Source organism: Branchiostoma belcheri, unplaced genomic scaffold (genome assembly GCF_001625305.1).
Source record: "Branchiostoma belcheri isolate BF01 breed outbred unplaced genomic scaffold, Haploidv18h27 scaffold14, whole genome shotgun sequence".
In the NCBI taxonomy this organism is placed as follows: domain Eukaryota; kingdom Metazoa; phylum Chordata; class Leptocardii; order Amphioxiformes; family Branchiostomatidae; genus Branchiostoma; species Branchiostoma belcheri.
Window position 1 is genome coordinate 1623805 of NW_017802824.1, and position 27158 is coordinate 1650962.

The window sequence follows — 27158 nt, forward strand, 5'->3', positions numbered from 1 at the left end:
TTTTGTATTTCTGTGCTTGTCACTGGGTGACATCAACTCAGGAAAAAATAAAGTATCGTTTACCTTGTTTTTAGGCTATTTCAAATGTTTCAAGTATGAAAGGATGACGAAAATGTGCTATAACATGGAAATGGCAGTAAATGTCAATATCAGACAGATTTCCTCATCCAGAATATTTTTATTTTGCTGCCTTGGAATTGCATGTGATGCCTTTAAGCCACACCAATTTAATTTGTTGGTTCTCGGATTCGCCTCTTCATTTTTTTCTGATTTGCAACAAAGTTTCTGGTCCAGAATCAACTAAAATGCTCATATTTTGCCCCCAAACAGTCGAGGAAAGTCATTTTCTTCCTACTTGTTACAGTTTTTCCATCTATCAATGCAGTGGTTTGATTAGAAGTTCAAAATTAATTCTTTAAATAATAACCCAGCCTTTTGTGTTGACTTCATGGCTCCTATCGTAGCATTTAGGGCTATAATAGGATGCCTAGACCTGTTTTTATTTCTATTTATTTTTCGCCCTGCCGCTTCATATTTTCTCTGAAAAAATCCGAGAACCAACAAATTAAATTGGTGTGACCTTAACGTGCCTGGGGTCATTTTAGGGTCACACGGACGTCAGTTGGGCCTCGACCACTTCCGGTTCAAACTCAGGTATGGTGACGAGTTGAGGTGTGTAGCCTTCGTCCACGTCTCCGAGTTCGACAACAGGCAGGTCCGCTTTCCTCTCCAGGCACGGCACGAAGAACAACACCAGACCGCCTACGATGAGCGCCAAGCCCGCCAGACCGAAACCCCAGTCGTATGTACCGCTCACATCATACAGTGCTCCTGAAAGAAGGATATTTTGTTTGATTGTTTATTTGTTTGTTTGTTTGTTTACTGAAGACAATAAGTAGTATCGCGACTCATAAAGGCCAGCTACTAGTATTAAAGTATAGCCGGTATAACCGCCTTTCGGCGTAACACACCAGCTTCGCAGGCACGCGGCGCGGCGGCAGCTAGCTATATCACATCGAACGACTTGTTACACTCAGTCTTTGCACATTTAATTGCAGGAGTTGTTTAAAGCTTTCTAGTGATGATGCCCCAACTGTGCTTGGTGGCAACGAGTTCCAGTCTACGATAGTTCTGGGGAAATACGAGTTTTTGAACGCCTCAATTCTTGGTTGATAACTCTGATATTTGAAGTATATGGAACAACACATCGATCTACACAAACAGATATCATTCTTGTTCTTTTATGCTGATCATAATCATAATTTTATATATGTACCACTGATCAGTTCAGAGTCAATGTTTGTTTATGACTACAATCAGTTTGGTTACATCAAACGCAGGACTTTTGATATGCATCATCAGACAATTATTTGGAAGGCCTATTCATCCCAGTGTCGAATCGATTGGTTGATTGGTTGGTTGGTTGGTTAATTGATAGATAGATAGATTGATTGATTGGTTGGTTAATTGATTGATAAATTGATTGATTGATTGATTGACTGACTGACTGACTGACTGACTGACTGACTGACTGACTGACTGACTGACGGCCGGCCGACTGGCTGACTGACTGACTGACTGACTGACTGACTGACTGACTGACTGACTGACTCACCTGCTATGGGTCCCGCGATGAGACCTGTAGCCCCCTCCATCAGCATCTCGAACCCGTAGAGCGTGGGTAGTTCCTCCACCCCGAACAGGTCCACTGTCAGCGCCGGCACGACGGCGGCAGCTCCCCCGAGACAAGCCCCGAACAGTCCCCCGCAGAAACAGTACGCCGTGAAGCTTCTCCACACCAGTAACATCAGCAGCGGCACGCCTGTCCCCACCACAGCCACCATGAAAACCCACAGGGAACGCATCTTACAGAAGCCGCACAACGCCGGGAAAAACAGCCTCCCCACGATACCGGCAAACCCCATCATGGACACAGAGAAGGTAGCCTGGTCGTATGTAAGCCCCTCTGTCGTAGCCTTGTCCGCGTACACAACCAGAGGCACGAAGTTTCCAAAACTCTTCAACAAGTTCGAAACAAGAAAGACCAAAACGAGAGGACTGGTCAGGAGAGAAGGATCCCATTCTAGCGTCTGGAGGACGGCAGTTCCTAGATTTCTTATCTTCTGCATCAGTGTCTTCTTCGTTTGCACTGCGTCTTCTTGGACCGGTTCGTGGACCGCGTTAATGTCTAGGCGAGAAGTGACTCGAGAACTTGCGAGAGAATGCAGAGAATTCACGCGAGAAGGACCCCTAGACTGGTACCTGGATGAGGCTCGAGAGTTCGGACGCGACCTGTTACTAACCAGACTTTCATGCGACAGAAACATGGCATTAGACATAGCCTTGAAGGCCAACAAATTGCTTTTGCTGGACCGCAACTCTCTATGTTCTCCAATAGTTGGCACATGCAAGAGTCCGTCGTTCCATGTCGCCTGCGTTTCAATCAACCTTGCCTTCTCTTGTTTCGCGTTCATCGCTTCTTCTACCGCTTTCTCGGTTATCGTTTGGTGTTCAGTTTGCTCTGGAACATCAGGAAGTGGTCGGAAGATTGCACAGAAGACGCAGTTGTTGAGTAAGACTGCGCCCATGATGAGAGCTGTCCCGAACCAGCCGTACTCGTCCAGGAGGTACTGTTGGAACATGGAGAACAGAGAGATGCCGACCCCGACCCCGGCAACCGAGATGCCGTAAGCGATGTGGCGTTTCTTGTCGAAGTACTGACCGACACTGACGATCGAAGCTAGCAGAGGAAGTCCACATCCAGCTCCTAGCAGAGGGAGAGAGGAGACAGGCAGAGGGTAGTTCACGGTGATACGAGGGGAAAAAAGTTAGCCTCTACCAGGCTTCGGGAAGCGGCTGGAGAGAGTAGAAATTGTCCAAATAGACAGATAACATGCCAAGGGAGTTGGTCCGCAAAAGAGTACAGTTTGCCGCTCCCGAAACTCTTTCCATCCGCTTCCCGAAGCCTGGAAATCCAAGATGCTTAGAACACGCACCATGACCCAATTTTATATAATGATAATCTCATAATTTTGTGATATACACGTACTCTATAGCACCAACAGTTTTATGTTTACCGAAGGAAAACATACTGTTTTTGCTACGTTTCTTCTTCTTCTTCTTCCGTTCCAAACACTGAACTCTGATGACCTGGCCAATTACCTGATTTGTTGACATCTCTCACCATGGTAACTGGTGTTGGGTTACATCATGTTGCAATTCTATAGTAGGAGGGATTTATACTCCTGTCTGACCATATATATGAATGTATGTGAGTAAGAATTAACAGAGCAGACCACATGCGAAGGTAAACATTATGCATTTGCTTTGAAAATGTTACCTTTCTCGTTTAGTGATAAGTTAGTGCTGTCGAAGAATACAATTAAGATTCAAATAGGAAAAACCGCTTAAGTTTGAACCAAAGCAAATAGACAGATAATCCATAACTGACCTCCTAGAAAGCCGTAGGTGAAGTACATGTAAGGCACGTTGGTCCCGAATGCGCTAAGAGCGATGCCGGCGGACATGATCACGCTGCCCAGCAAACCGACCTTCCGACACCCGAACTTCTTAATCAGAACACCGGCGAAAGGACCTGTAAAAATACGGTCAATGTGTGGTGAATATGTGTACGACGAACTCAGCGAAAAATGAGAGAAGCAATTTTATGCGCTTAAGTTTTGAAAAGATTTTTCTTCAATACATCCTGTAATCATTCTGTACTCTTTGTCAGTTTGCAATTAGCCCTCGGACATGAACTTGCAATAAAAATTGCATCATATCAGATACCAGATCGGGTATCATATGCAAACAGGGCACGGTTTGCCCTAGGAGAAATCCGGACGCACATCTTTGTGTCATAATAGGGAGCATTTTGCATTTTTCGTATCATGAGATCATTCGGAAGCGGTACAAATTGTACTTGGTGCGTGTATGACCCGTACAAGCAAACACACCGTCACCACGTACGGTACGCAAATACTTTATATCTGTAATGTTTAATGGACCACGATTGTACTTGGTGCAACGTATAGCATCCACTGTTAAGCTAAGGTCCCAATTACGCCGGTGCCCGTCGGGGATGTAGCCCCGGATGGCCCCTGCCGGGTTCAGGAGTCGGGCGGGCATCGGCTGTCGTGGTCACAATTAAAAGTTTCCTTCAGTAGCATTTTGTTAGAAATTTTGTCACCCTCTTTGGTCGGTATCCGGCAGGCACCCTGCAGGTAACAGGCAGATTCTCTGACGATGTCTTGTATTGACCTATACGTAATGCAGAATTCACGTATTTGTTGTGATCATTTGATCTGTGAGGTCACACATTTTACCCGGGTTTACGAAGTACACACCTTTATTCTTTTCATCTGGTCTGTGACGTAAGAAATGTGTCCCGGTGGAATGCCGGCAACCGGAGGGGTACCTCTCGGTGTTCTCACGATGAGGTCTCGGCGTCTTTTTGTCAGCGGGGCCCGGGTAGAATTTAACTCAGAATTAAATTCTTATCGGGGCCCCGACGGGCCAAAAAATAGCCCGGTAGCCGCAGAGTGCCCCGCGGGGCCACGTCGGGGTCCCGCCTGAAAGTGGTAAAAAACAGCCCGGGAACTACCCGCCAGGGCCCCTTTTCTCAATTGGGACCTTAGCTTTATATAACGAAACACACAACGCACTAACTGCAAGGCTAAAAGGTCCGGACCGTGTTTGACTGGTCAGTTGGTGGCGGTTGAAACTGATACAATAACAACGAACATACTATGAGACTTATCTGCATTGACAATATCAATCAATAGTTCATGCTTATAAACCTGCTTTTCTGACAACTCTATAGTGTCACTGACGAAAGGTAGTGGATACTACCTGAAACGTCTGACCGTTTCCAAAGTATCATATCCATGGCAAGTTGCTTGAGTAACTGTTTTTGCCATATCTTATAATACATTACCTGGATGTCTAATCTTTACCGACGTAATGACGGCTTTATATCAGTACCTGCTATGAATCTGAGACAAAGTAGCGAGCCGATCCATGCTGTGCTTGCCCGGGAGCTCTGGAACTTGTTCAGCCAGGCCGGCACGAGCACGCTGACGGCGTCAGACATGCCCTCCGTGCAGATCATGCCGCCCAGCCCGGCGAACAGCACCATCCAGCTCCAGCCGCCGTCCGGGGCGACCACCACCATGGTCGGTACGGGACGGTCTGGCGGGCGGGGCGAGTCACGTCATTCCCCGGGTACTGTGTCGGTCGTGCTCGGTCATAGTTGTCAGCAGAACTGTAACACCAGAAACATGCTTGAGTTTGACTTTTTTTATCCACAGGGCCATGTTGAATAGCTAAGCGTAACACCTTAACACACCTTGATACTTAGGGTCTTATTGGACAAGTTTTTCACCATAAACAACAGAACGTCACGGGATATAAAGCTTAGGCGCCCCCGTATTGGCGGGATCCTCGCTTGACCAAGTTTACTATAGATAACGTGTCGAAATAACACGACTATTTTGACTTTTAGCAGACAGCTTTTTCAACAGACAACGGACCACAAAATCCCTCCATGTGTTGAATGTCCGCTGTATAAAGTGTAAATATGGGAGTGAAAGCAAGAGTTTGAAAGTAAGAGTGGTAAAACGTTTTTTTTTTTTTTTTTTGGAAACGGACGAAATTCATGTGCGTGCGGATGCCATCCATATAATCAAATCAACATGGCTTAATTATCATACATAGTTGCTATTCATCCTGTGGCTATACAACACTACATAGCACACAGGAAAAAAACATATACAAAATATAGATGACTGACAATTAGCAATAACAAGTAATATGCGAGAGATAACATGATATAAGGTCATATCATGGAGGTAGAAAACCCCATGGTCATATATATATACACCAAATGTGAAATTGTACTCTTACACTTCAGATGCTTTCAGGTGTTAGACATTCTGTACAGAAAGCGTTTTTTTTTCTGAGCATTTGTTCTGGTTCAGTGGAACGAAAACCAGAAACACATAATTAGTGGATCAGAGACATACTAAAGTTAGTGGAAGGAAGACAAGAGACATACTGTAAGTGTACCAAAAACATATTAGAGACACATTACTAGACACAATTAGAGACACATTACTAGACACATACTTAGTGTGGACGCCCAGGACTCTTTTTTTTTTTCAAATTGCAAAATTTACCTGCTCTGGTGCCTTTCCAGTCTACCATGTAAGACTGGGATATTCGTCCTGACAAGCGAAAATACGGGCGGTGACAACTATAAGAACATAGTGGGACAATGGAGCCAAAATGTCGAGATATAGTCTCATTGAGTCCCCTTTAAATTCAGAGTTGGTGCCATTGCAGTGTAATGCATTATCATAGCAATAGGCGTTTCCCAGTGTAAGACCATATTGTTGTACATCACCACGTTTTGAGAGCTTTGAATGTTGTCCATGTCAGGACACATTTATAGGTCTGTCGGTTACACACAATGGGTGTATTAGCTCCCTAGGTTGCAAAGATCTTTTTTTATGCCAGCAGACCTAGTTCTGTTGTCAGACGGGTAGCCCTTCTTGTATTGACAGTTAAAGGTGCATTATGAAACACTAGGACAATAAAAAAATCTAGTCATTTCTTTACAAAGTAAGTTGAATCAACCCTACTCCATTGCAAATAAGTACCATTCAGAAAGTGAAGGTATCAAAATTGTAAAAAGAAAGTGCGTTTAAAAGCTGAAAACAATTTTAGCCATGATTGTTTACATTCTGGTATTTTGTGGTGGCGCCAAAAACAGTGTGCTTCGTGTAGGCTGTTTTACTGCCAACTATAAATGTCAGAAATGTGACATAATAGCACAAATACGTTGAAAAGAGGAGTAAAGAGACTCTTTCTACACAACCAAGTTTTTTTATTCAGCCGACGTTTGTCACCGTCTGTCACCTTCCTCAGGGCAATTCTGACTGGTTCACATTGCACTGCAGCACAAGTGTCGGCTGAATAAAAGACTTGAAGTTGTGTAGAAAGAGTCTCTTTACTCAGTGACTTACCAACCTGATTAAACTACTTGCGGATGTTAAAAAGTAGAAGTAGATACCAATCAAATAATTCTTTTTCAAATGTAGATACTAGTATTTCATTTTATGGTGCAGAAATTTCTTTCACATTCCTTCACAAGAGTAGCTTTACTAGCTCCGGCCATGTTTGTTCATAAACGTTTTGAACAAACGTATGCGCTACTGTACATGTAGACTACTGTAACTATTTTTTTGCCGTTTACGATGTAGTTTTGTCATGTAACTTCTTTTTATTTCTACTTCTTGGTAAGTCAAAATAACCCGATTTCTTTTGTCACCAAACTGTTAAACGCGGCATCTTGACATATCCAGCTGATTGTACCTTATTTGACAATTGCCCCAAAACAAATCTGACAACATGAAAACATAGAATCTTGTGTTAGAATCAGTTCTAGAAAGGAGACGATCTCTTTAAAATATGCAGTAAACATTGGAACAGTCCGATGAAATATACAAGTAAAAATACGGTACAAAATTAAGGACTTATGGCTCTACATTATTATACATATTTTCTGTTTGATATTGACACTGGATTATGGTTTTCTAGGCTGCGAATATTCAATACATTTCAAGCTGTAAACACTAGCTTCTTGGAGGTGCATTTTGAGACGCAGATCATTGACAACAACCAAACGTACCTCAGATGCGCCGAAAATCGAGACATCTTGAGTCCCGATCGTAACCAAACATTTCTTCCGTAGCTCCCAATGCATGTTCTGTTACAAGAATGGTCCTATAACAACATGTCTGTCCTTGGTCTGTCAGAGCATTGCATGCCAGGCTCGTACTAAGTCATTGATTATTGAGGGGTAGCTTTTCTTAATTTTCCTGTATTGTTGCTAGAAATGGTGGACGATTACAGACGATTCTGACTTAAATAGCACAGAAACTTTTGTAACGAAAGTAGCGCCACTTTTGTAGCGAAAGTGGCGCAATTTATATCATGATATAGCCTGCAATATAAACGTTTGGAAAGTTCGAATTGTCTCTTAAGGTTGGTTCGTTCCTATCTCCGCGTGAGAGCTTCAAACTACTCAGAACCGGTTAGAGCTGGCTGATGATGCAATAGGGTCAGCGGTGACGTCAACTATCAATTTTTAAACGCACAGTCTTTCTTCTGTGTTTCCCCGCCTTTGTATCAAAACAAATGTTACCAAGATCATCTATTGGTTTGTCTGTTGACACGCACAGCCAGGGCTGCCCTAGACTCTACCAGACTAACTACGCTGGCTATATATAGGAGAATATTTGCGGGGGGAGTTAGACGCCTTGGGGTTTGACTATTGAGGGAACGAAACTACCTCCCCGCGGCCGGACTCCCTTGGCCAATTTGATTGTCTTTTTTGCCGAATTCTACGATCCGTATCCCCATAGAAAAGGCCTGGTGGAGGCTAGGGCTGCCCAACTGAGCCTGTGGCTATTGCACAGAGCTAGCCCAAGCTGGTGACAAAAACAAGACATTTACACAATGAAGTTTGACGTCGACATGGACAGCATAACAAACAAAACACAAAACGCGCCGCGCAAGTCGCGCAAGCGAAATTATATAGCCCCCAAACAAGCTACGTGAGGCGTCTCCTTATTTGTTATTACTTACTTGCTTACTTGTACTTGTTAAGGTCTTATTTTTGGGTACCAGCCATCAATAGCTAGAACCAACCCAGGATACAAAACAAGCAACCGTTTTCCGTCAGCGACATTGCATTTTTGCGCATCACAGATATCAGTGTGCCATGGGATAGGATTTATACTTGCTACATTAAAAGAATGACCTGAAAATTGACTTAAAAAGAAGGTTTTGCCGCCATGAAATTGCATTGGGTGCTTTTAAGCAAGCATCACACAGTGTAGGAAAATGTCTCACCCGACAAGACTGCGAGATCTCATGGGTGCGATTTGTAGAGATCGACCGGTGCTCGCAGGTTATCGAGCCTACTCTCCAAGCAGAGGTTGTGGGGGAATGATCGTTACATTTTTATATATGGCCGTTTTTTTTGTCCTGACCCCCACCCGTCGGTGGCCGCGGAGCTTCTCTGGCTGTGGATACTGCCTGGCCAATTTGATACTGTCTTTTTGCCACCGAGAGGGATCTGCTTGGAGATTAATCGAGCCGCGTTCAATGTTATTGGATAGACGTCAAAAATACGCTCAACCTTCTGACGATTTTTATGCTCTGTCACCTTTTAGGGATCATTAAACTCGACCGAAGGTTTTTGACAGTGCGTCCCCGGCTTAATAGGGTGACAATAGCGTCTAGACACAGGTGAAAGGTCAGGTATATCCCCTGTATTTCTGAGAAAGCACCCAAAGCCGCAGAATCATACCTATGAACTGTGTGCGGCATATCTAACATAGTGTGACAGTTATGGCAGGTTCCAAAAAAAAAAAGACTGACATGAAGACCGAAGGTTGATACTCTTTTTGATACCGATATTCAGGTATACTACAAATGTACTTATAACCGGGTTTAGGTAGCCTCTACCAGGCTTCGGGAGGCGGTTGGAAAGAGTAGAAATCGGCCAAATAGAGAGATAACATGCCAGGGGAGTTGGCACGGTAGATCTGTTTGCCGCAACCAGAATTCCAGTTCCCTCTCGACGCCTGGTAGAGGCTACGAGAAATGGAGTACGGCTGAACAAAGCCATTCTTAAGATGTACTAGTAGTCTATGAAGGCTATGTGAGCACATATTCCTACCATCTACATGGAATCCAGCATTATGTACAGCATTTTGCTCATATCTTTATAAATGTGGTTTTTATTAGTGTCCTGTGTCTTTGCTTTTAAACGCCAAACAGCAAAAACCTGAGAAAGGACTGCAGACCATTGACACAGACCTATTTTTTTTTTAATTCCACCATGTAATCACCAGACGTAGACGTGGTGACGGCACACTCAAGTTTTTTCAACTTATATTAATGCCGCCACCAACACAGGGGACAAATACATGACAGGACAATACTCATTTTCACCTGAGCGTTATACGTATGAGCTTGTCTGAAACCAAACATGCACAAGACAGTTCTGAACATTAAGTGTCCAAGGCATACGTCCCAACCTGCCGTAACGTGTATATTTCCCACCCACCCCCTTCCGTCCCTTGTTTTGATACCCAGGGCTTCGAACCCTGTTCCTTTGTTTAACTGTGGCATTTTCTCCATAGGTAATAGAGAGGTCATGCACCTCACAAATAAACGTACCCACCTGCCTATGGTTAGCTGGTTTCTCAGAAGTTTCGTTCGATTAGAATAAGCTCATGTGTACTCGACTCCTCGGTGAATCATAATCCTTCAATGCGAGCAAGCATCCTTTAAACTGTCGAGAGAAGACAGTCGTTACTTGAAGTACATTATTACAGTCGGCCCCCGTACTCTTTGGGACACTGTAATGTGTAACATAGCCACAGGCAGTGACCAAATCACTTTTTCCTGGACCGGTTGTATGAGTCCCAAGATCCCGTGGCTTATACAAGTAGTCAGCTGAAGTCGGTACCAGTGTCTTTAATGTTTCGGTAAATGCAAAAGTTTCAACTATTAAAAAGTCAGTTTTCCAGCCTTAAATCTACGTGATGGCGAAAACCTTCTTGTTCTTTTTGAAAGAAGGCATTCTAAATGTTCATGTGTTAAACACAAACACATTCCAACATACACGCTTTCTCTCTCGCACATACTAGTACTCACATGTTACATGTATGTTAAACACGTGACTTTAAAAGTATGTACGAGTAGTTTGTGACAGTAATTCGGTGATCTACGTGAATAATACCACTCCTTGCATGCCTTGTGTGCAAGTGTAGCTTATCAAAGACCAGTTTAACGATTCGTTGCTAACCAAAGTAAAACATGCGACAGATCTTTATGTGGATTGCATTCAAGAGAAATTGTTCTACCTGGGTGCAGACGTGTGAAGGTGTGAACACACCTGTTTGGTTATAAAGACGGACATTCCTGACACTTTCGTCTAAAAACCTACTCTCCAACGGCCGGCTAGCCGACTACCATGAAGATATATCGGTCGGGCTTGTTTGTGAATTTCTTGTGGCCTCCTTTTTGCGTTTCTTCGTTTGTCTAGTGGTCCGCATTTTTTACGTCATGCTTACTCTCGTATGTTACTGTTGCTAGGCTTAATTTTGTTGATACACACTTGAAGTAAAAGTTATAGTAAAGAGTAAGGGAACTTCCCGGTGTGAGTGGTTCAAACCTTACAGTCCTATGGCCGCACCTGGGGTCGTGTGTAGGTCACCCGAGTTAGCTATAGCGCCGAAAGGCAGCCGCTCCAGACCCTTGCGATTCAGCCCCAAAAATTGTAAGCTCCTCACAATTCAGCCATAGGCAAATGAAGCCTGCCGTTATTTTAGTCTATTTACAATGAAGCCATGTATTTTGCCAAGTCTATCTACGGGCTGAGAAACCTCGTCCCGTATTAGCCAAATGTTTTCTTACATCATCGCCTGGACTCCAGGAAGAATAGTGCAAAATTTACACTGATTGAAGTCCTAACAAAACAAACAAACAAACAAACGAGCAAACAAGATATACATACTTACATGTCAGCAAGTCGACCTGAGTTGAATGTCCGTCCACATACACCTCAACTTCTCGGACTAGTCGTTTGGCACAGTCCGTGTTTAAAAAGGTCGACGCTCGCGAACTAATCAAAGACGACCTTATGACCGACTGCCCAACATTTTGGAATTGTTGGAAACGTTAACAAACAAGGAAACCTCCAAGGCGCGCAGCATTTAAGAAACAGAAAAGCTTGACGACGTATTTCATGTACAGGATTGTGATGCACCAAAACAAAGCTGGCGATGTGGTCGCAACGGAGGACTTACACAATATGGCTGTCATCCACCCGTATAATTACCACAGTTGTTACTATAGCAAGCCGGTCAGAACCGGTTTAGTATTGAGAAAAACTAGAGCAACGCCCTATGTGTCTCTGGTTCTAGGGTAATGCAGATAAGTTATGTATGGTCAGATCATCCTAAACTTAGTTCCCCAAACCCAGATTCAATCCTTGTAATCTCCAAGCAGATTCTATGGGGCAAGGGTAACCCATCGTGGTGTGGCCAATGGACACAGGAGGAGCCCCCCTGTCCCACAGAATCTGCCCGAAGATTAACTCCTTTCACTTCAACGTCGGAACGTTTGTCGTCGTTCTGTGCCTAACCTACGCCTGACTACTTGTGATCAAAACGGAAGGACTCAATTCTATGTTTTCTTCATGTCCATTTATACGGCAGTGGTTAGGAGGCAACTGACGGTGTTGTATCACTGCACAATAACAACACACGTCCATCTTCGTGACCTATAGGGACAGGTGACCTAAAATTATCTGTGTTCATTCAGATGGACGTGCAAACACGTGACATAACAAGAATTCCAAGATTTCATACCTCCATGAAATATGGGCTTGATATGTAAATGTAAATTTCCTCTTTAATTATGCAAATTACCTCCGCATTAACATGATATATGCATCGTGATGTATGTGAACTTTTGATTAACTTACAGATGTCCCAAGTATGACATTCCCATCATTCACCATTAAGAAATCATAGAATTTTTGCATAAATTATGCAAATTAGGTCATCATTTGCATAATTAGTATCTGTTGATGTTCTGCCTGCCATAGGTTACATACATTACATGTATGAAAGTAGTATAATGTAAAACACTTTAATTATAGAATTTCCTCATTAATTAATTTCCTCATAAATAAAGTCCACATTTGCATAATTTGCATTTAATCATGTACATCTCTCTCTCAGCTACCTACACACCAAAAATTATGAAAATATGTTGTTCCTATCTTGACTTATTGGCTTTTAAACATTTCGCCAGAAAGTGCCCTGCAGTTCCAGAACAAGCTGCTAGGTTGACCAAACTCACACCACTTATTCCTGACAGGAAAAGCAATCTGTCACCAAAACATCAAGACCATAGCATGTTCAGGACAAAAGATACAAAAACCGGAAGTTCTGCTGCAGTACCAAGGTCATCCACCAGGAGGCCCATATTTGACCTTGACGTTTGTCTTCCCAAGACTTACCAACATACCAAATATCATCATAATCCATAAAGGCGTTCTGACGTTATGCTGACCACAAAGTTGCGGAAACACAGACAGACAGACACACAGACACACAGACAGACATACATACATACATACATACATACAGACAGACACGCCGAAAACAATACCTCCATTTTTCATGGAGGTAACAAACCCACAAGACTTTGAAATCGAGCAAAGGATGGATATACTAGTATTGCGTGTGTGGTAAACAACTAGCCTGGGTGCCATCCCCAGTAGTATTCGCCCGCTCCCTAATGTCGCTAGCTACCAGTTGTAAGCTAGCGGGCGAGTACTACTGGGGATGGCACCCAGGCTAGTAAACAACACCATAACAGAGAAATATCTGACACACCATTGTATTGAATAAAAAGTACTACTGCATTACTTTCCAAGTAGAGGTTTTTTTTTACCGCAACCAAAAAAAAAACAGTAGCAAAAAAGAAACCCCGATAAAAAGCCTAAAAACACGCCAAAAATGACCCCAAACCCAAACCTCTGCTTGGAGAGTACTACTGCATTGGATTGCTAGACTGCAGTATTGTGATATACCACTAATGCTTCTTTGATCAGCTAAATATTATATATCATAAAATATTAATACTAGTTTTTCAGTACGTTGTTGTCCTGCATCATCCCCGACCTGACCCAATTCTTAGTTTTGAATGATTAATTATTGATCCGTGCGTGACAGCTGTCATATGATATTACATCATGTGTTCAGCTATACCAAAGGGATATATTGTCCTTTACCTTTAATATATTAATTCAGGTTAAGCTAATCTCCAAGCAGATCTTTTGTTGGCTGCAAGTAGCGCTGCGTACCGGTTCACTGGACTTGGATCCGGACTTGTAAGAATGTTTAGGTTCAAGTCCAAAAAAAAACCTAAAAGTCAAGAACCGAGTTTTGCAAATCTTTGCTGCAAAATGAAGAAAACATTGCCATCGGGCATCGTCAAGTACCGGCCTCCGTGTTATGTGGCCAAAGTTTCACCCAGACAATATTGCAAGGTTGCCAACATGGAATTTTATACATGTATATGCCATGCGTTTAGGTCCGGACTTACAAGTCCGGAACTGAACCTGAACCTAAACCTCTGGACTTGAATCCGGACCTGAACCTGAATGTGGGTTTAGGTATGCAGCACTAGCTGAAAGGCAATATCAAATTGGAAAGACAGTATCCAGTGGATTGAGCAAAACAAAAAAAAAAGATATCAATACAAAAAACCAAGCCCGATAAAACTGCCGAAAAACAATAAATAAGCCTAAACCTCTGCTTGGAGAGTAGGGTTAGCTATCTGAATGTTCTACTGGACTCATAACAACAACGAAATAGACTCGTATTTATCGTTCTGTTTCTAGATAAACAAGACAATAACGCTTCACAAATACCGTTACTTCCTGTCGACTCAGGCACAAGACTTCACGCGTTCAGTGAATTCAGTGGGGGAATGTACAACAAGCTTTATTTGAGGCAAGGTTGCAGGCATATACTACATGTACGTGAGGTAAAATGGAAAGGCAAAACCCTGAGTTGATTATTTAAACAAAGTAGAATACCAAAAAGTAAAATTTTACAGCTGTAGCAGTTGAATATCTGGACAAATACAGGTATGTATGGCCATGAAATTTTCAATATGGCTTGTGTGTATAAGCGTTAGTTTCTTTGGCGATATGAATACGGTATGCATGGTCACTCCAACTAGTATTGTATAAAAGGACCAATAATCTTTGTAGCCCCAAAAGGTTTTGTGCTTATTTCACAATGCAAAAGCTTTCCTCCCTAAGTACAGGAATTACACCGGCGGCTCGATTGGTGGTAGCCTGCGCAGGGTGGGAATCTCTGCTGGCGGTGCTTGACCGGTACTTGGTTCTTGACCACTTGGTGCTTGACCACCTGTCTTGGGTGCAGGAGAAGGGGTCGCTGCCTCGGGGCTCGAAGGCTCTTCGGGCACCACCTTGATAGACGGGGCCTTGGTGAGGTGGGAGGACCGGGACCCCAGCGATGGCATGAAGCTCAGGCGGCGGGAGGGCGGCATCATGCTGGCCCGCCGCTTCATCTCCTCCGCTACCTCCACCTCAGCCTGGTGATGCTCGTCTATCTCCTCTTTGGAGCGGAGGATTCCTACCAGGTCCAGTCCTGATGGATAGTAGAAAGATAACTTTATCTGTTAAAAAAACCGTCTTTGATTCTTATGTATCATTCCGTACGATTGTATGTTAACTATGTATCTCTTTTTAATGCAACATTGTGAATAATAATAAAGTTTGAAAAAAAAAGTAGAAAGAACGAATCAGGAAGGACAGACATTAAGTGTTATCTTCGAAGTGTATCTGTGTTGGTAGAAGTCATTATAAAACAAGAGGCCATCTAACATCAGGGCATTACAACCATCCCTCAACAGAGACGGGGGGTGCCACAGACTTTCTGCACCCTACGATCCACTGCTCACGGAGTCACGTGTGTCATCTGTGTGACGTCACGGAGTAGTGGATTGCTCATTCCTTGATAAAGACTGGAGTTGTACAGTCGAAAATTTGTCCAATTTCTAAACCTTGTGTTGGAAATTGCAGTTCAAACTTGTTTCAAAATGTTAATTGTGTTTCGCACTGTTAAACTTGAGTGCGGCGCCACACTGTCCTTGTTATGTTTTGATGAATAAAAAAAATTCGAGGCGAAGGTCGTGAATGTGTGAAAAGGGCTTCTTATTTCACCAGCTTTCTCGGTGTACCTTTGAAAGGACGGCCGTGGTGGCCACGGTGTAGGCTACGATGGCGACCGCGCCGAGCAGGTTTTCTCCCAGATGGTACCAGGCCGAGGGCTGGTCACTGGTGTAGAAGATGCCGTTATCCTTGTCCATGAAACAAACGCAGATCACTCCCCACAGTCCAGAGGCGGCGTGAACTGAAACCAGGAGCGAGAGGGAGGGGTGAAAGATTATCAAATGATGCCAAATGTCTAAAACTTCCGCACGGTAATAGACCCATTCAACTTTCAAGGATCGCATAAACTGCTTACGTCACAGGGGGACATTTCGAATAGAAACTCCGTCACAGGTGGGGCATTTCGAAAGTTCCTTTCACGGATCGCATAAACTGGCGTATACGTCACCGAACAAAATAACCTTAAATTGTTGTACAGAATGCAACCATACAAAGTTGGTGCCTGTTTTCCTGTCATTTCCGCATATATAACCGACAAAATAGACACCTTTTAGTAAAAAAATGATCTGCCAGGGGGGACACCGCGAGCACAAGCCACGTTCGACTTTAGCCTTCTACGTTCTTTCGAAATATCCCCCCTGTGACGAGGCAGGTTATGCGATCCGTGAAAGTCGAATAGGTCTACTGCAGTCAATCGCGGTTGAATCCACCGCCCAGAGATGGATTTGATTAATCACGATTCAATCGCGATTGGAGCGTTTAGATTCAGAAAAATCAATCGCGATTTAATCGGGATTGGACCTCAATCGCGATTCAATCGTCTGAACGGGGTGTTAAAAAAAGAGATGAAAACTTTTTCTCGTTTTTTTTTCTCGACCAAAGGGAATCAATCATAAAGCACACATTGTACTCTCAAACTAGACCGTGCATACCAGCTGTAGCGTCCACCGGGTCCTGTACTGGTGTCCACCTCTTCAGACCATCTGACCACGCCAGGCACGCCACAGCGCCGGTCGCACCGATGAGCAGGGCTCCGTATGTGGTGCACACGTTAGCAGATGCACAGATGGAAACCTGGGAGAGAGTGCATCATGCATAGAAAGTTTATTGCAAATTCCTGCCCGAAGGCTAATGGCAAATAACAAAAATAAAAGAACATTGAGACATTCACATATATGGTCAGGCAGGAGTCTAAATCCCTCATGCTATAAAATTGCAACATGATGTAACGGTTACATTGTAACCCAACACTAGTTACCATGGTAACAGACATTCTGCTCCAGGTCATTGACCTTTTTTGGTTTGGAGAAGAGGAAGAAGAAACAGAGCAAAAGCAATCTGTTTTCCTTCGGTAAACATAAAAAACTGAGGGAGGATGGTCGATAGATGCATCAGCTTGTAAACCCGGCTGTTTTTGTTCCTACCGTGCCTCCCAGGCATCCGTTCACGGTGAGGCACAGTGTAGCGTAGCTGTCCTCCTCCTTCTTGACGTAACGCACCACCAGGATGGACACGATGCCGCCGGCGCTGCAGGACAGGCCCGTGTTCATGACGGCCCGGGCCACGGCTCCCGCGTCTCCGTCAGACGACATGGCGCCCTGCGAGCTGCCGTTGAAGGCGAAGAACCCCACCAGCAGGATGAAAAACCCTGTAGCAAGATACAATTTTATGACATTCTACCACCCTACAACCACTCTCACATAGGCGTACCGTTGCAAGCCTTGCGTTATTTTATCGCTACTTCCACGGCAAATGCTCCGTGGAGGAAGTTCCATATGCTGAAAGCTTCTATCCAAGAACAACATCACTTTGGAATAAGCTACCTCGTGCTTGCATGCTTCCCCTATTAGTATAACTTTAAACTCTTCAAGTCTTTAGTTACAACACAACTCTTCAAGTCTTTAGTTACAACACAACTCTTCAAGTCTTAAGTTACAACACAACTCTTCAAGTCTTAAGTTACAACACAACTCTTCAAGTCTTAAGTGCACAACACAGTTAATCTTGGTCTTCTTTATTATTGCCTTCGTCAGAAGGGTATGTTTTCGGTTTGGGCTTGGTGGGGTAGCTGTGGTGTGGGTCTGTAGGTAGGTAGGTCGAGAAGTTTATTCAGTACGCGTACGTGGGTGGCTATTGTGAAAATGTAGGTCAAGTTCAAAAATGGTCCACCTGGCTTTTTTAACGGTACTGCAGCAGTCCCTGTAGCAAAAATTCCTTTCCGTTGCCCATCATGTCCTTGGTGCTGAAATGACCTTCCATCCAACGACATGCGAATTGCGTTTGAATAACTAAGCAGACTTGGTGCTCAGAATGATACAAACTGAATAATAAACGATAAACAATTGTATAACAAGTCTATAATACTGTTTATCTTTACCAAGTGTGACCAGGGCAGGCGCGGAAGGCGGAATAGACTCTTCGTCTTCCTTGACGATCTTCCTCCGCCCCAGCACGATGGCTCCGATCAGAGCCGCAGTACCGCCGCATAGATGTACCACTCCGCTCCCGGCAAAATCCTGGGCAGAATAGGCCGTTTGTATGGTGTAGGTAACTATAGCAAGGCATTCGAACAAAATTTTCACCACTTATTTTTGTGTGAGAAAGAAGGGAGCAGAACGCGAACAAGTACGATATTTTAAGTAAGACTCTTCGTGCGAATAAAAAAAAACGTTGCAAAAAAGTTGCCTTCATTATGAAATCTATGTGGTCATGAAGGTTGAAATATATGAAATACTAAATACACAGAGTGTGGTATGGCGAATAATAGATTTCATTTTAATCTCTTTACATTTTCTTTTACTTTGGAATTGATTGTGGCATTCTATTGAATCAGTATCGTTTGCCAATTTTGCCGGTCATTTAATTTTCAATTTACTGCATATATGTGATCGTTTTGCAGCTGCTTTGTATTTACAGTATGACCAAAATGTTTTTTTTTTTGGAAACGGACGAAAACTCATGCGCGGATGTCATCAACATAATCAACATGGCCTACCAATAGCATCAAAGTTAGAAGACCTCCCTTGCATGTCATAAGAACGTGAAAGGTTCTTGCTGGTTACCTGGTAGGCGTATCCTGTCTCTGAGTTGAGCCAGCCCTCCCCTGACCAGGCCCAGTGGACCACGGTAGGGTAGATCAAGCCCGTTATGACGAAGGAGTAGCACATGTAAGCGAGAAGGTGCGTCCGCCCGACCATGGCCCCCGACACGATAGCGGTTGCCGTAGCGGCGAAGGAGTACTGGAAGAAGACCCACGTCAGGGCGTCGTCCGACTCGAAATGTCTGAGGGCGTAGTGGTCGCCTCCCAGGAACCCGCTACTGGTGGGGCCGAAGGACACCGCGTAACCCCAGAAGAAGTATGCCGCAGATCCAATACCTGAAGGTAGGTGGGTCCGAAGCGTCGATGGTTAGCGTTTGAGCAAACTGTGTCCCTAACAACCCAAAACCAATCAATGGTTCGTGCTTCTAAACATGCTGAATTTTTTTATTTATCTATTTTTATTTATTGTTGTTCGCACGAAAATACAAAGTGGAGTAAATTGAATAAAAACACTACAGGAGAAGGGATGAAGCCTGTTAGGCTGATACAAGCCCTCATCCTTTAAATTAAACATAACAAATAATAATCACAAATTAACAGCTGAAACACTTGAAATGGCAAACAAGGCAAATGACAAGAAAATATTAACAAATCATAATTAAGTAAAAATTAAATGGTCAAAACAAAATCATAGCAACATAAACTATGGAGAAGCTAAGTAACACTTAAATTATTAAAAACAAGAAAAGCAAGAAAGTTATGGCAACAACGAGAATTATATTCGAATTCAAGAGCTCTCCAGTGTTTACAAATATCATATCCCGTTGCTTGGGTAACTGTTTTTGGTGTGGATGCCCAGCCTTCACTGACGCAACCCAATACCCGATACATAACTTTGTCACATACTGTTTGTTATTTGTCATTGAGAATTCTATATGACATTATTAGTTATAAAAACATTTTGAGTTGGTATTTAAATGGAAGGTTTTGACTCACAAACATCCATGACGTTGTTGAGTAGGATGTGGTTGACGTTGCGGACCTTGATTGACCCGATTTCCAACATAGCAAAGCCGGCCTGCATGGTCATGATCAGACATCCTGATAGAATCAGGAGCAGTGTGTCCAGGCTAGTCGGGTGGACAGTCTCCAAGGTGGTCACTCGTGATTCCAGAGCGGCCAAGGCGACGGACGTCGGATCCTCTGTGGTCGTGGGTAACGTAGTCGCCATGTTTGCAGAACTTTAATTCATATTATCCAGTCAGAACAAGAAAAGTACTAAATAAATTGTGGTAGCCATAGAATCTGGGGTTTCTCCATGTTTTACAGTTTGAAACAACAATCGAATTTTGGCGTTTGTTGGGGATAGTCCATTCAGCAAGTTCTATGGGGGTGTTGACACCTTGTTCAATCTAAAAGAGGACGCCTCTTAATTGCGTTTTATTCGTGTGTAAAACAGGAATTTAGAGAAATGGTGGGTGAGAGATAATCCTCAAAAAGCGACCGGTTAATAAAAGAAGATAATAAAAGAAGATATTCATGAATCCCCCACCATCTAAGGTAGAGTCTCCCAAAACGAATCCGTGCTTCCAATCCATGGTAACACGAGCGGGGTCATCTGAGGTAAATAGAACATCGGACGACGATGTTCTATTGACCCCAGATGACCCCGCTCGTTACCATACTAGTACTAGTACTGTAAGGTTTTCATACTGGTCCGTTTTCTGACTTACTAGAGCTTTCTTGGGCAGTGGCAGAAAGGATACTGAGGTGCGACCTTACTCAGTGTACATCAAGTAGAAGATGGAAATAGGATAGCTACCAAGGGCTACCCGCCTACTGGCTTCTGCTCTAAAATTCAGGTATGTATTGCTTGTTCGTCATTAGAAGAAACGTTTAGCACTACGGGAGCACAAGTGAGCCCGTCTTGTGTCTTATTTTGAGTAATTAAAAAGATGAGGCATGCTACCTGCAGGCTCAGTTCTGTCATCGCGCTCAAGAACGCCGACTAGCGATTTAAACCGGGGTTTCACTCACCTCGAGGTCAAACAACCTTTCACTGCAGAAAAGCTCAAACAAAGTCGGCAACGACAAAACTATATTTTACAAACGTCAGTCAACTCTATCGATTGGAGCAGTAGTCTGATATTTTATCCTTAGTTCAAAGATTGCGAGAATGGGAGAGTAAATTCTCATACCCACCCAAACAAATCATGGACTAGTCCACTGAAGGTTAAAGGTAAAGCATAAGCAACATCTTGTCTTTGCATGCACTCGAGAATCTTTTGAAGGGCAACATGGCGTCTCAACAGGTAAATCTCAACGTCAATGCCGTGATATCTGTTGCTTTATTGCTGTGTATTACTTCTTATTCACTAAGTGCTTGTTGTCAGTCAGTGTTTTACACAATTTTGACGAAAATGGGCGTTCCAACATGCAACATGCAACAAAAAAGCCCCCCTCCCCCACACTAAAAGTACTCCTAAAATAAACCTTGAAGATTAAGTTTTTGATCTTCTTTATGTACTTAAGTTATGTGTTCTCTAGGATCTTGCAACTTACACCCGAGTCCTTGATGTTTGTTTATTAATGATAAATGTATCTAATTACACTTTATGTGCTGTAAAACTCCCCAGCATGTTGTAATTTTTAAGGGTACATTTGCACCATCTTTAAGAGGAGAGTACTGTGATTCACGATTTTTTCGTGGTACTTTTATGTTTGCACTTTTCACGGTCACCTCAAACTGTAATATCATAACCAGGAGCAAATAAATCGCGGACTTTCTTTTTCCTGCACCTGCCGCCACTGCAAACATATAGTTCCACGAACATGACATTGTCTTTTTTTTTTTCAGACCGTGAACTTTTTTACTGGGATAATACCATATGAAAGTTGATGCACATACTACATATAGTACTCATTTGTGAAACAAAAAACTGATGCATATGGTCTTGCCAAAAAAAAAAAAAAACAGTTACTCAAGCAACTGGATATGATTTTGGAAACGGTCAGACATTTCATGTAGCATCCACTACCTTTTGTCAGTGACAATGGAGACTTGTCAGAAAGGCAGGTTTATTGATTGATATGCAAATAATTGAAGACAGTTTTTTTTTTAAACATCCAAAAGGAAACATAAGTTTGACAAGTCAAGGCAAGGATGATGCAAATTAGTGAAATAGCTCCTGTTGTTTAAGTGATACATGCATATTGGTCAATCTAAAGCTCACGTCTTTACCTGCAATGTGTTTCCAACCTGCTAGGTGGTGTCTCTGGCTGGGAAGGTGGCCCTCATCACCGGAGCCAGTTCTGGCATTGGAGCAGCCACCAGCCGTCTGTTTGCAAACCTGGGAGCCCAGCTCACACTGACGGGGAGACATGTGCCAAACCTGGAGAGAGTGGCGGGGGACTGTGAAAAGGAAACACAGAGCAAGGTAAAGTTCCTTTATGTTACACCTGGGCTGCTATAACGTTTGATACAGGCAGCTAGGTGTTCAGGCCCATGTGATAACTAGCGGTATGGCCTGGGGTTCTCTTTTTTTTATCACACAGGCTTCCCAATGTTCCATAGAATAAGTTGAACGTGTGTCACACGCACCGAGTGCACTGCTTTCGAAACTTCGAACACACCGAATTCGGATGTTGGAATGGACACCATTACACTTTTTGTTTAGATAATCAAATTTTGGAACATTTCGCATTGAAATGTCTGTTTTTGTGGGTGGGTATAACATAAATAAAATACAACACGGTGTATTCCGCATCACCCTCGGTCCCAGCCCTCACGCGGATTGGATATTTCTCTGGCCTTTGGGCGATCCGACCCGTGGTATGGCTGGTACCTCAGGCGATACAGAATTCACGATCATGTAATATTCTATATATCATACCCGGGCTGCGATAATGTTTGATAACGGGTTCCGTGGCTTCCATAGAACGAATCGAACGCATTTTGCCCAAACCGTGTGCGCTGCTTTCGAAAATTTGAATACAGAACTCAGACGTTGGAATTGATGTTGTTGCATTTTTTAGTTTAGGGACACCAAACTTGGGCTCATTTTGCATTGAAAGGCACATTTTCTTGGGTGGGTATGACATAAATAAAATACAACACAGTGTATTCCGCATCGCCCTCGGTGCCGGGCCACCGCGAGTCGGATCACCTGACGGCTGAAGGCGATACATATACACCGTGTGATATTCTATATGTAGCTGTGATTGCAAGCTTATACCTTGGTCCAGAGTTAATACTGACGTCCTGATCATTTCTCCCACCTGTAGCCTCACCTGGTGCCAGGTGACATCTGTGATGAGACTGTGGCGGAGCGTCTTGTAGCTGAGACAGTTGAGCGGTTTGGACGTCTGGACATCCTGGTGAGATTTTCGTAGGGAAAAATTTTGAAATCTTGAGTGAGGGGCATTTTGAGAGGCAAATTTTGCTGGTAGACTAAGCATAGTTTAATGAAATCTCTTTCCATTTCTTTCAATTTTTGTCTGTCAAAGATGAACAATTGGGCAAAATTTTTTGTCTTTCATTACTGGCAAAATTCCATCAAGTGACAGAAATTTAAAAACAAAAACTGGCGAGAACACTGTAATAGTCCCAATTTTTCCCAAAGTGCATCCCACAGTCCTAAGAGCAAACTACATTCCCACATCATTTGACAATTTTGTCATTCTCTTTGAGTTTGACACATTTTTTTTTTGCTTTTCTCTGTAGTCATCCTTAAATTGTGTTCAAATTAAAATGGAAAGTGTAATTATTGTAAATTTCATATTTCTGTAAAATAATGTAATAATAAACACTGAAGCCTAATATTGTCCATTGTAATACACTGTATTTGTGAAAAACCCTGATTTTGTTTATTGAATATTTTGCCAGATAGCCAGGCAACATTCATGAGAATTACTTGCTGATAGTAAAAGTACTTCTTGTTTTCTAAGGTAAACAATGCAGGAATCCTGAATATGGGAAGCATACACAACACCAGTCTGGAGGCATTTGATAACATTTTCAAAGTCAATGTCAGGTAGGTTTAATTGCATCAACTCTTCTAGTTAACAGAAAGCAGTATTTTCTGCACTGGAACAATTATTAGTGTGCAAAGGAAAAATGACAACATCTAGATTATTTTTTACCTAACATTTTGATTTTTGAATTTTGGTTATCGTCTGTTGACACTATAATTTGGGTAGAAACTGTAGTCAAACGTAAATGTTGGATACGAAAAATATAGTTTTTTTGCAGTTTTTTCAACGGACCTGCCTGGAAAAAAATTTTTCCCAGGGTAACGGTTTTTATGCTAAAATAGCTTACTACTTTGTGTTTCTGAAAAATGAAGAAAAAAAAAAAGGTTTTGCAATACGTTATTTGCAATCCCGGGTGACTTGAATGCCTTGAAATTCATAGGTTTTTTGGTCGATTCAAAACGTATTTGAAAATCTACAACGATGGCTGAGCAATGGGGAGCCAGACCTAGCATATGACAACCACGCAGATCCGGCAATATATTGCACACTATTTGGAACCCTGGTCAGATTTAAACTCCAACCAGGAACCATATACATGTGTAATTTTGCTTGCAGGTCCATGTTTGTGCTGACTCAGCTTGCTGTTCCCCACATTGTGAAGAGTCAAGGCAACATCGTCAACGTCTCCAGTGTTAATGGTCTACGTTCTGTAAGTGTTCCACTCGACTCAGGAATCAAGCACGAATCTATATCTCAAGTACCTTTCACACAGATACTTCTGTAGTGTGAAGAGCTTTGAAGCCATGAATGATTGAACTCTTCTTGTAAGTGAACATAAAATAAGTAGATTAGGTAGGGAAACAAATGTTTGAAGCGATATTGGAGTGGTTAGTGTACAACTTCCGATTTACAAAACACATTTTTATCAAATATGTGGGGCATGTTTCTTGAGTATAGGTTATAAATGCATGCATCAATGTTTACACCTAATTTCCCAGTGTGATCATTTGTTGAGGACTTGGTGGGAAAATGTCTATATAGCTAATTCAGTGTTCTAACCAGTCTGAATTTTTTTTTTTGTCATCTCAATTTTGTTAGGTAATATGTTGATTGCCAAAGGTACTACCAGGAGATTTTGACATCTAAAATGATATTTACTGCATTTTTAGGGGCATATTTTACCTTTAAACTAAGCTTAGTTTAATGACATCTCTTTCCTTATCTTTACTTGCTGATTTTTCTCCTTCAAAGATGATGATTTTGTCAAAATTTTTGTCTGTCGCAAGCGGCAAAATTCTGTCAAACGCTGGCTAAAACACTGGTCTAATCATTACCAGAGGAAAGTGTGTACTTTTTCCTGCTTGCTATCTATAAGTCCCTTTACTCCTGTCTAGTTTCCAGGTTTAGTTGCCTATAACATGACCAAGAGTGCTGTGGACCAGTTCACAAGGAGCCTTGCTTTGGGTAATTAACTTGATTCAACCTCTTGTTCCACCTATAGTTACCTGAATTTTTCACCTTTCATCATCTTTTTATATACATGTATACCTAAATGCTTACATTTTGATAGTTGGGCAATCAGCTGTTTTTCCTAAGACAAGATTTTGACTGACATGTCTTCCTCTCTTTGCAGAACTTGCGCCTGATAATGTCAGAGTCAATTCTGTAAAGTAAGTTCTGATGTTACTTTTGACACTCAACTTCAGACAAATGCTACACCGTATATCCATGCCAATACTAGCAATGTGTTGTCTTGTGCAGCTATGAATGTGGTTTATTTTGTGAACAATGGTGACAGGAGACAGTAGATATTTCAAAGGGATCTAAGGACGAATATTTGCCCAAGACTTTTATTTGAATGATTTGATGAAAAGTCTAAACATTTATAAAGTATGGAAGAGTAGTTGTGTTAAATATACTCCTTTATTTGTATTGATTGCCTAAATAGTTTTACAATGTCCTTGAAATAATTCGGCTTCTTGTGACACATGAACAAAGAAACAAATAAATAAAATGTTTGGGTTGTTCCTTGTCTGTGTTTCCCGACAGCCCTGGAGTAGTCATCACAGAACTGCAAAAAAGAGGTGCTGGTCTTGATGAAGAGGCTTATGCTAAGGTTTGTGTGTGTGTGTGTTTGTATGTGTGTGTGTGTGTGTGCCATTTGTTATGTTTACCGAAGGAAAACATATTGCTTTTGCTCTGTTTCCTCTTCCTCTTCTCCAAACCAATAAGATCAATGACCTGAACCATACGCCTGTCACCATGGTAACTGGTGTTACATTACATAATGTTGCAATTTTATAGCAGGAGGGATTTGGACTCCTGTCACCACATATGTATATGAATGTGTTTGAGTAAGAAATAACAGAGCAGACTATATGCGAAAGTAACCATTATGCATATGCTTTGTAAATGTTACCTTTGTATATACGTATAGTTACTTTTACATTTGTTACTGTTACTTTCATTAGTGCTCAACTATATATATCTATAAATTGTGCAACTAATGGATATCCCAATAATGTATCAAGTTTCTATATATCAATATGCATATTAGACAGTACTTTTGCACTGGGAGAATTATGAGAATAATATCTTGCTCTATATAGTTGACAGAAAAATTGCAGAATAATAAACATTTTACAACTACAGACTCAAGAAAACAAGAAGAACTTCTCATGCATACATGTACCTCAACTGGACCAAAGCCAATGAAAGTGTATAACTCCAACCTGTCAGTGGATTAAAGTAAAACACAACTTGTAAAACACTTCTCATGAAGGCCATTGTTCCAACAGTTTCTTGAGCGTACAAAGATGACACACGCCCTTGGCCGTCCTGGACAGCCGGAGGAGGTGGCGCGTACGATCGCGTTTCTGGCGTCCCCAAGTGCGTCGTTCATCACCGGGGCAACACTACCTGTAGATGGAGGCAGACACGCCATGTGTCCACGCTAACCTAGTTATGAACTTGATTTCAAATGAAAGCTCAGGCCACACCAATTTAATTTGTTGTTTCTTGGATTCGCCCTGTCCATTTTTTTTTATTTAAAAAAAAACATTTTAGGTTCTGAACCAACTTCAAAATGCTCAATCAAAGACATATTTTGGCCCCAACAGTTGAAAAGAGTCCTTTTCATCCTAGTTGTTAAAGTTTTTCAATGTAACAGTGCAACTTCATTTCTTTAAAAGCTCAAAATCTATTGTTTTAATTTGAAACCAGCCTGGTAAATGTATGTTGACTTCATGGCTCATATTGTAACATTTCCAGCCTTTATGGGGTGCCTTGGCCTGTTTTTTTTATTTCACCTTGTTGCCTCATATTTTTTCTGATAAAATCAGAGAAACA

At 42.3% G+C, this 27158-nt stretch overlaps 3 protein-coding genes across 3 annotated transcripts; 1 reads left to right on the top strand and 2 right to left on the bottom strand.

The window, feature by feature from the left end:
* Positions 1-607: 607 nt before the first annotated feature.
* LOC109464520 (monocarboxylate transporter 9-like) lies at positions 608-8940 on the bottom strand. The gene is made up of 5 exons (XM_019761526.1): positions 8917-8940; positions 4984-5263; positions 3452-3595; positions 1616-2767; positions 608-831 (listed from the first exon to the last, which is right to left on the bottom strand). The coding sequence occupies exons 2-5, from the start codon at positions 5171-5173 to the stop codon at positions 608-610; spliced, it is 1710 nt and encodes a 569-aa protein (XP_019617085.1). The 5' UTR covers positions 5174-5263; positions 8917-8940.
* A 5988-nt stretch (positions 8941-14928) lies between these two features.
* Positions 14929-20172, bottom strand: LOC109464521 (putative ammonium transporter sll1017). The gene is made up of 7 exons (XM_019761527.1): positions 19833-20172; positions 18859-19172; positions 18174-18312; positions 17221-17444; positions 16729-16870; positions 15865-16037; positions 14929-15300 (listed from the first exon to the last, which is right to left on the bottom strand). The coding sequence occupies exons 1-7, from the start codon at positions 20065-20067 to the stop codon at positions 14929-14931; spliced, it is 1599 nt and encodes a 532-aa protein (XP_019617086.1). The 5' UTR covers positions 20068-20172.
* An 878-nt stretch (positions 20173-21050) lies between these two features.
* LOC109464742 (3-oxoacyl-[acyl-carrier-protein] reductase FabG-like) lies at positions 21051-26853 on the top strand. Its single transcript, XM_019761819.1, has 9 exons — positions 21051-21148; positions 22103-22273; positions 23121-23213; positions 23784-23869; positions 24426-24519; positions 25205-25274; positions 25444-25480; positions 25860-25926; positions 26609-26853. The coding sequence occupies exons 1-9, from the start codon at positions 21134-21136 to the stop codon at positions 26765-26767; spliced, it is 792 nt and encodes a 263-aa protein (XP_019617378.1). The 5' UTR covers positions 21051-21133; the 3' UTR covers positions 26768-26853.
* The last annotated feature ends 305 nt before the right edge of the window (positions 26854-27158 follow it).

Coding starts and splice junctions, on each gene's coding strand:
- LOC109464742 (XM_019761819.1), top strand. Junction 24,520..25,204: donor GTGTTAATGGTCTACGTTCT/GTAAGTGTTCCA, acceptor ACTCCTGTCTAG/TTTCCAGGTTTAGTTGCCTA. Junction 25,481..25,859: donor GTCAGAGTCAATTCTGTAAA/GTAAGTTCTGAT, acceptor GTTTCCCGACAG/CCCTGGAGTAGTCATCACAG.
- LOC109464521 (XM_019761527.1), bottom strand. CDS start 20,067: ATGGCGACTACGTTACCCACGACCACAGAGGATCCGACGTCCGTCGCC. Junction 17,445..18,173: donor GCCTGCCCTGGTCACACTTG/GTAAAGATAAAC, acceptor ATCTTGCTACAG/GGTTTTTCATCCTGCTGGTG. Junction 16,038..16,728: donor CCCGGTGGACGCTACAGCTG/GTATGCACGGTC, acceptor TCCTGGTTTCAG/TTCACGCCGCCTCTGGACTG.
- LOC109464520 (XM_019761526.1), bottom strand. CDS start 5,173: ATGGTGGTGGTCGCCCCGGACGGCGGCTGGAGCTGGATGGTGCTGTTC. Junction 3,596..4,983: donor TTGTCTCAGATTCATAGCAG/GTACTGATATAA, acceptor GTATTTTTACAG/GTCCTTTCGCCGGTGTTCTG. Junction 832..1,615: donor CATCGCGGGACCCATAGCAG/GTGAGTCAGTCA, acceptor TCCTTCTTTCAG/GAGCACTGTATGATGTGAGC.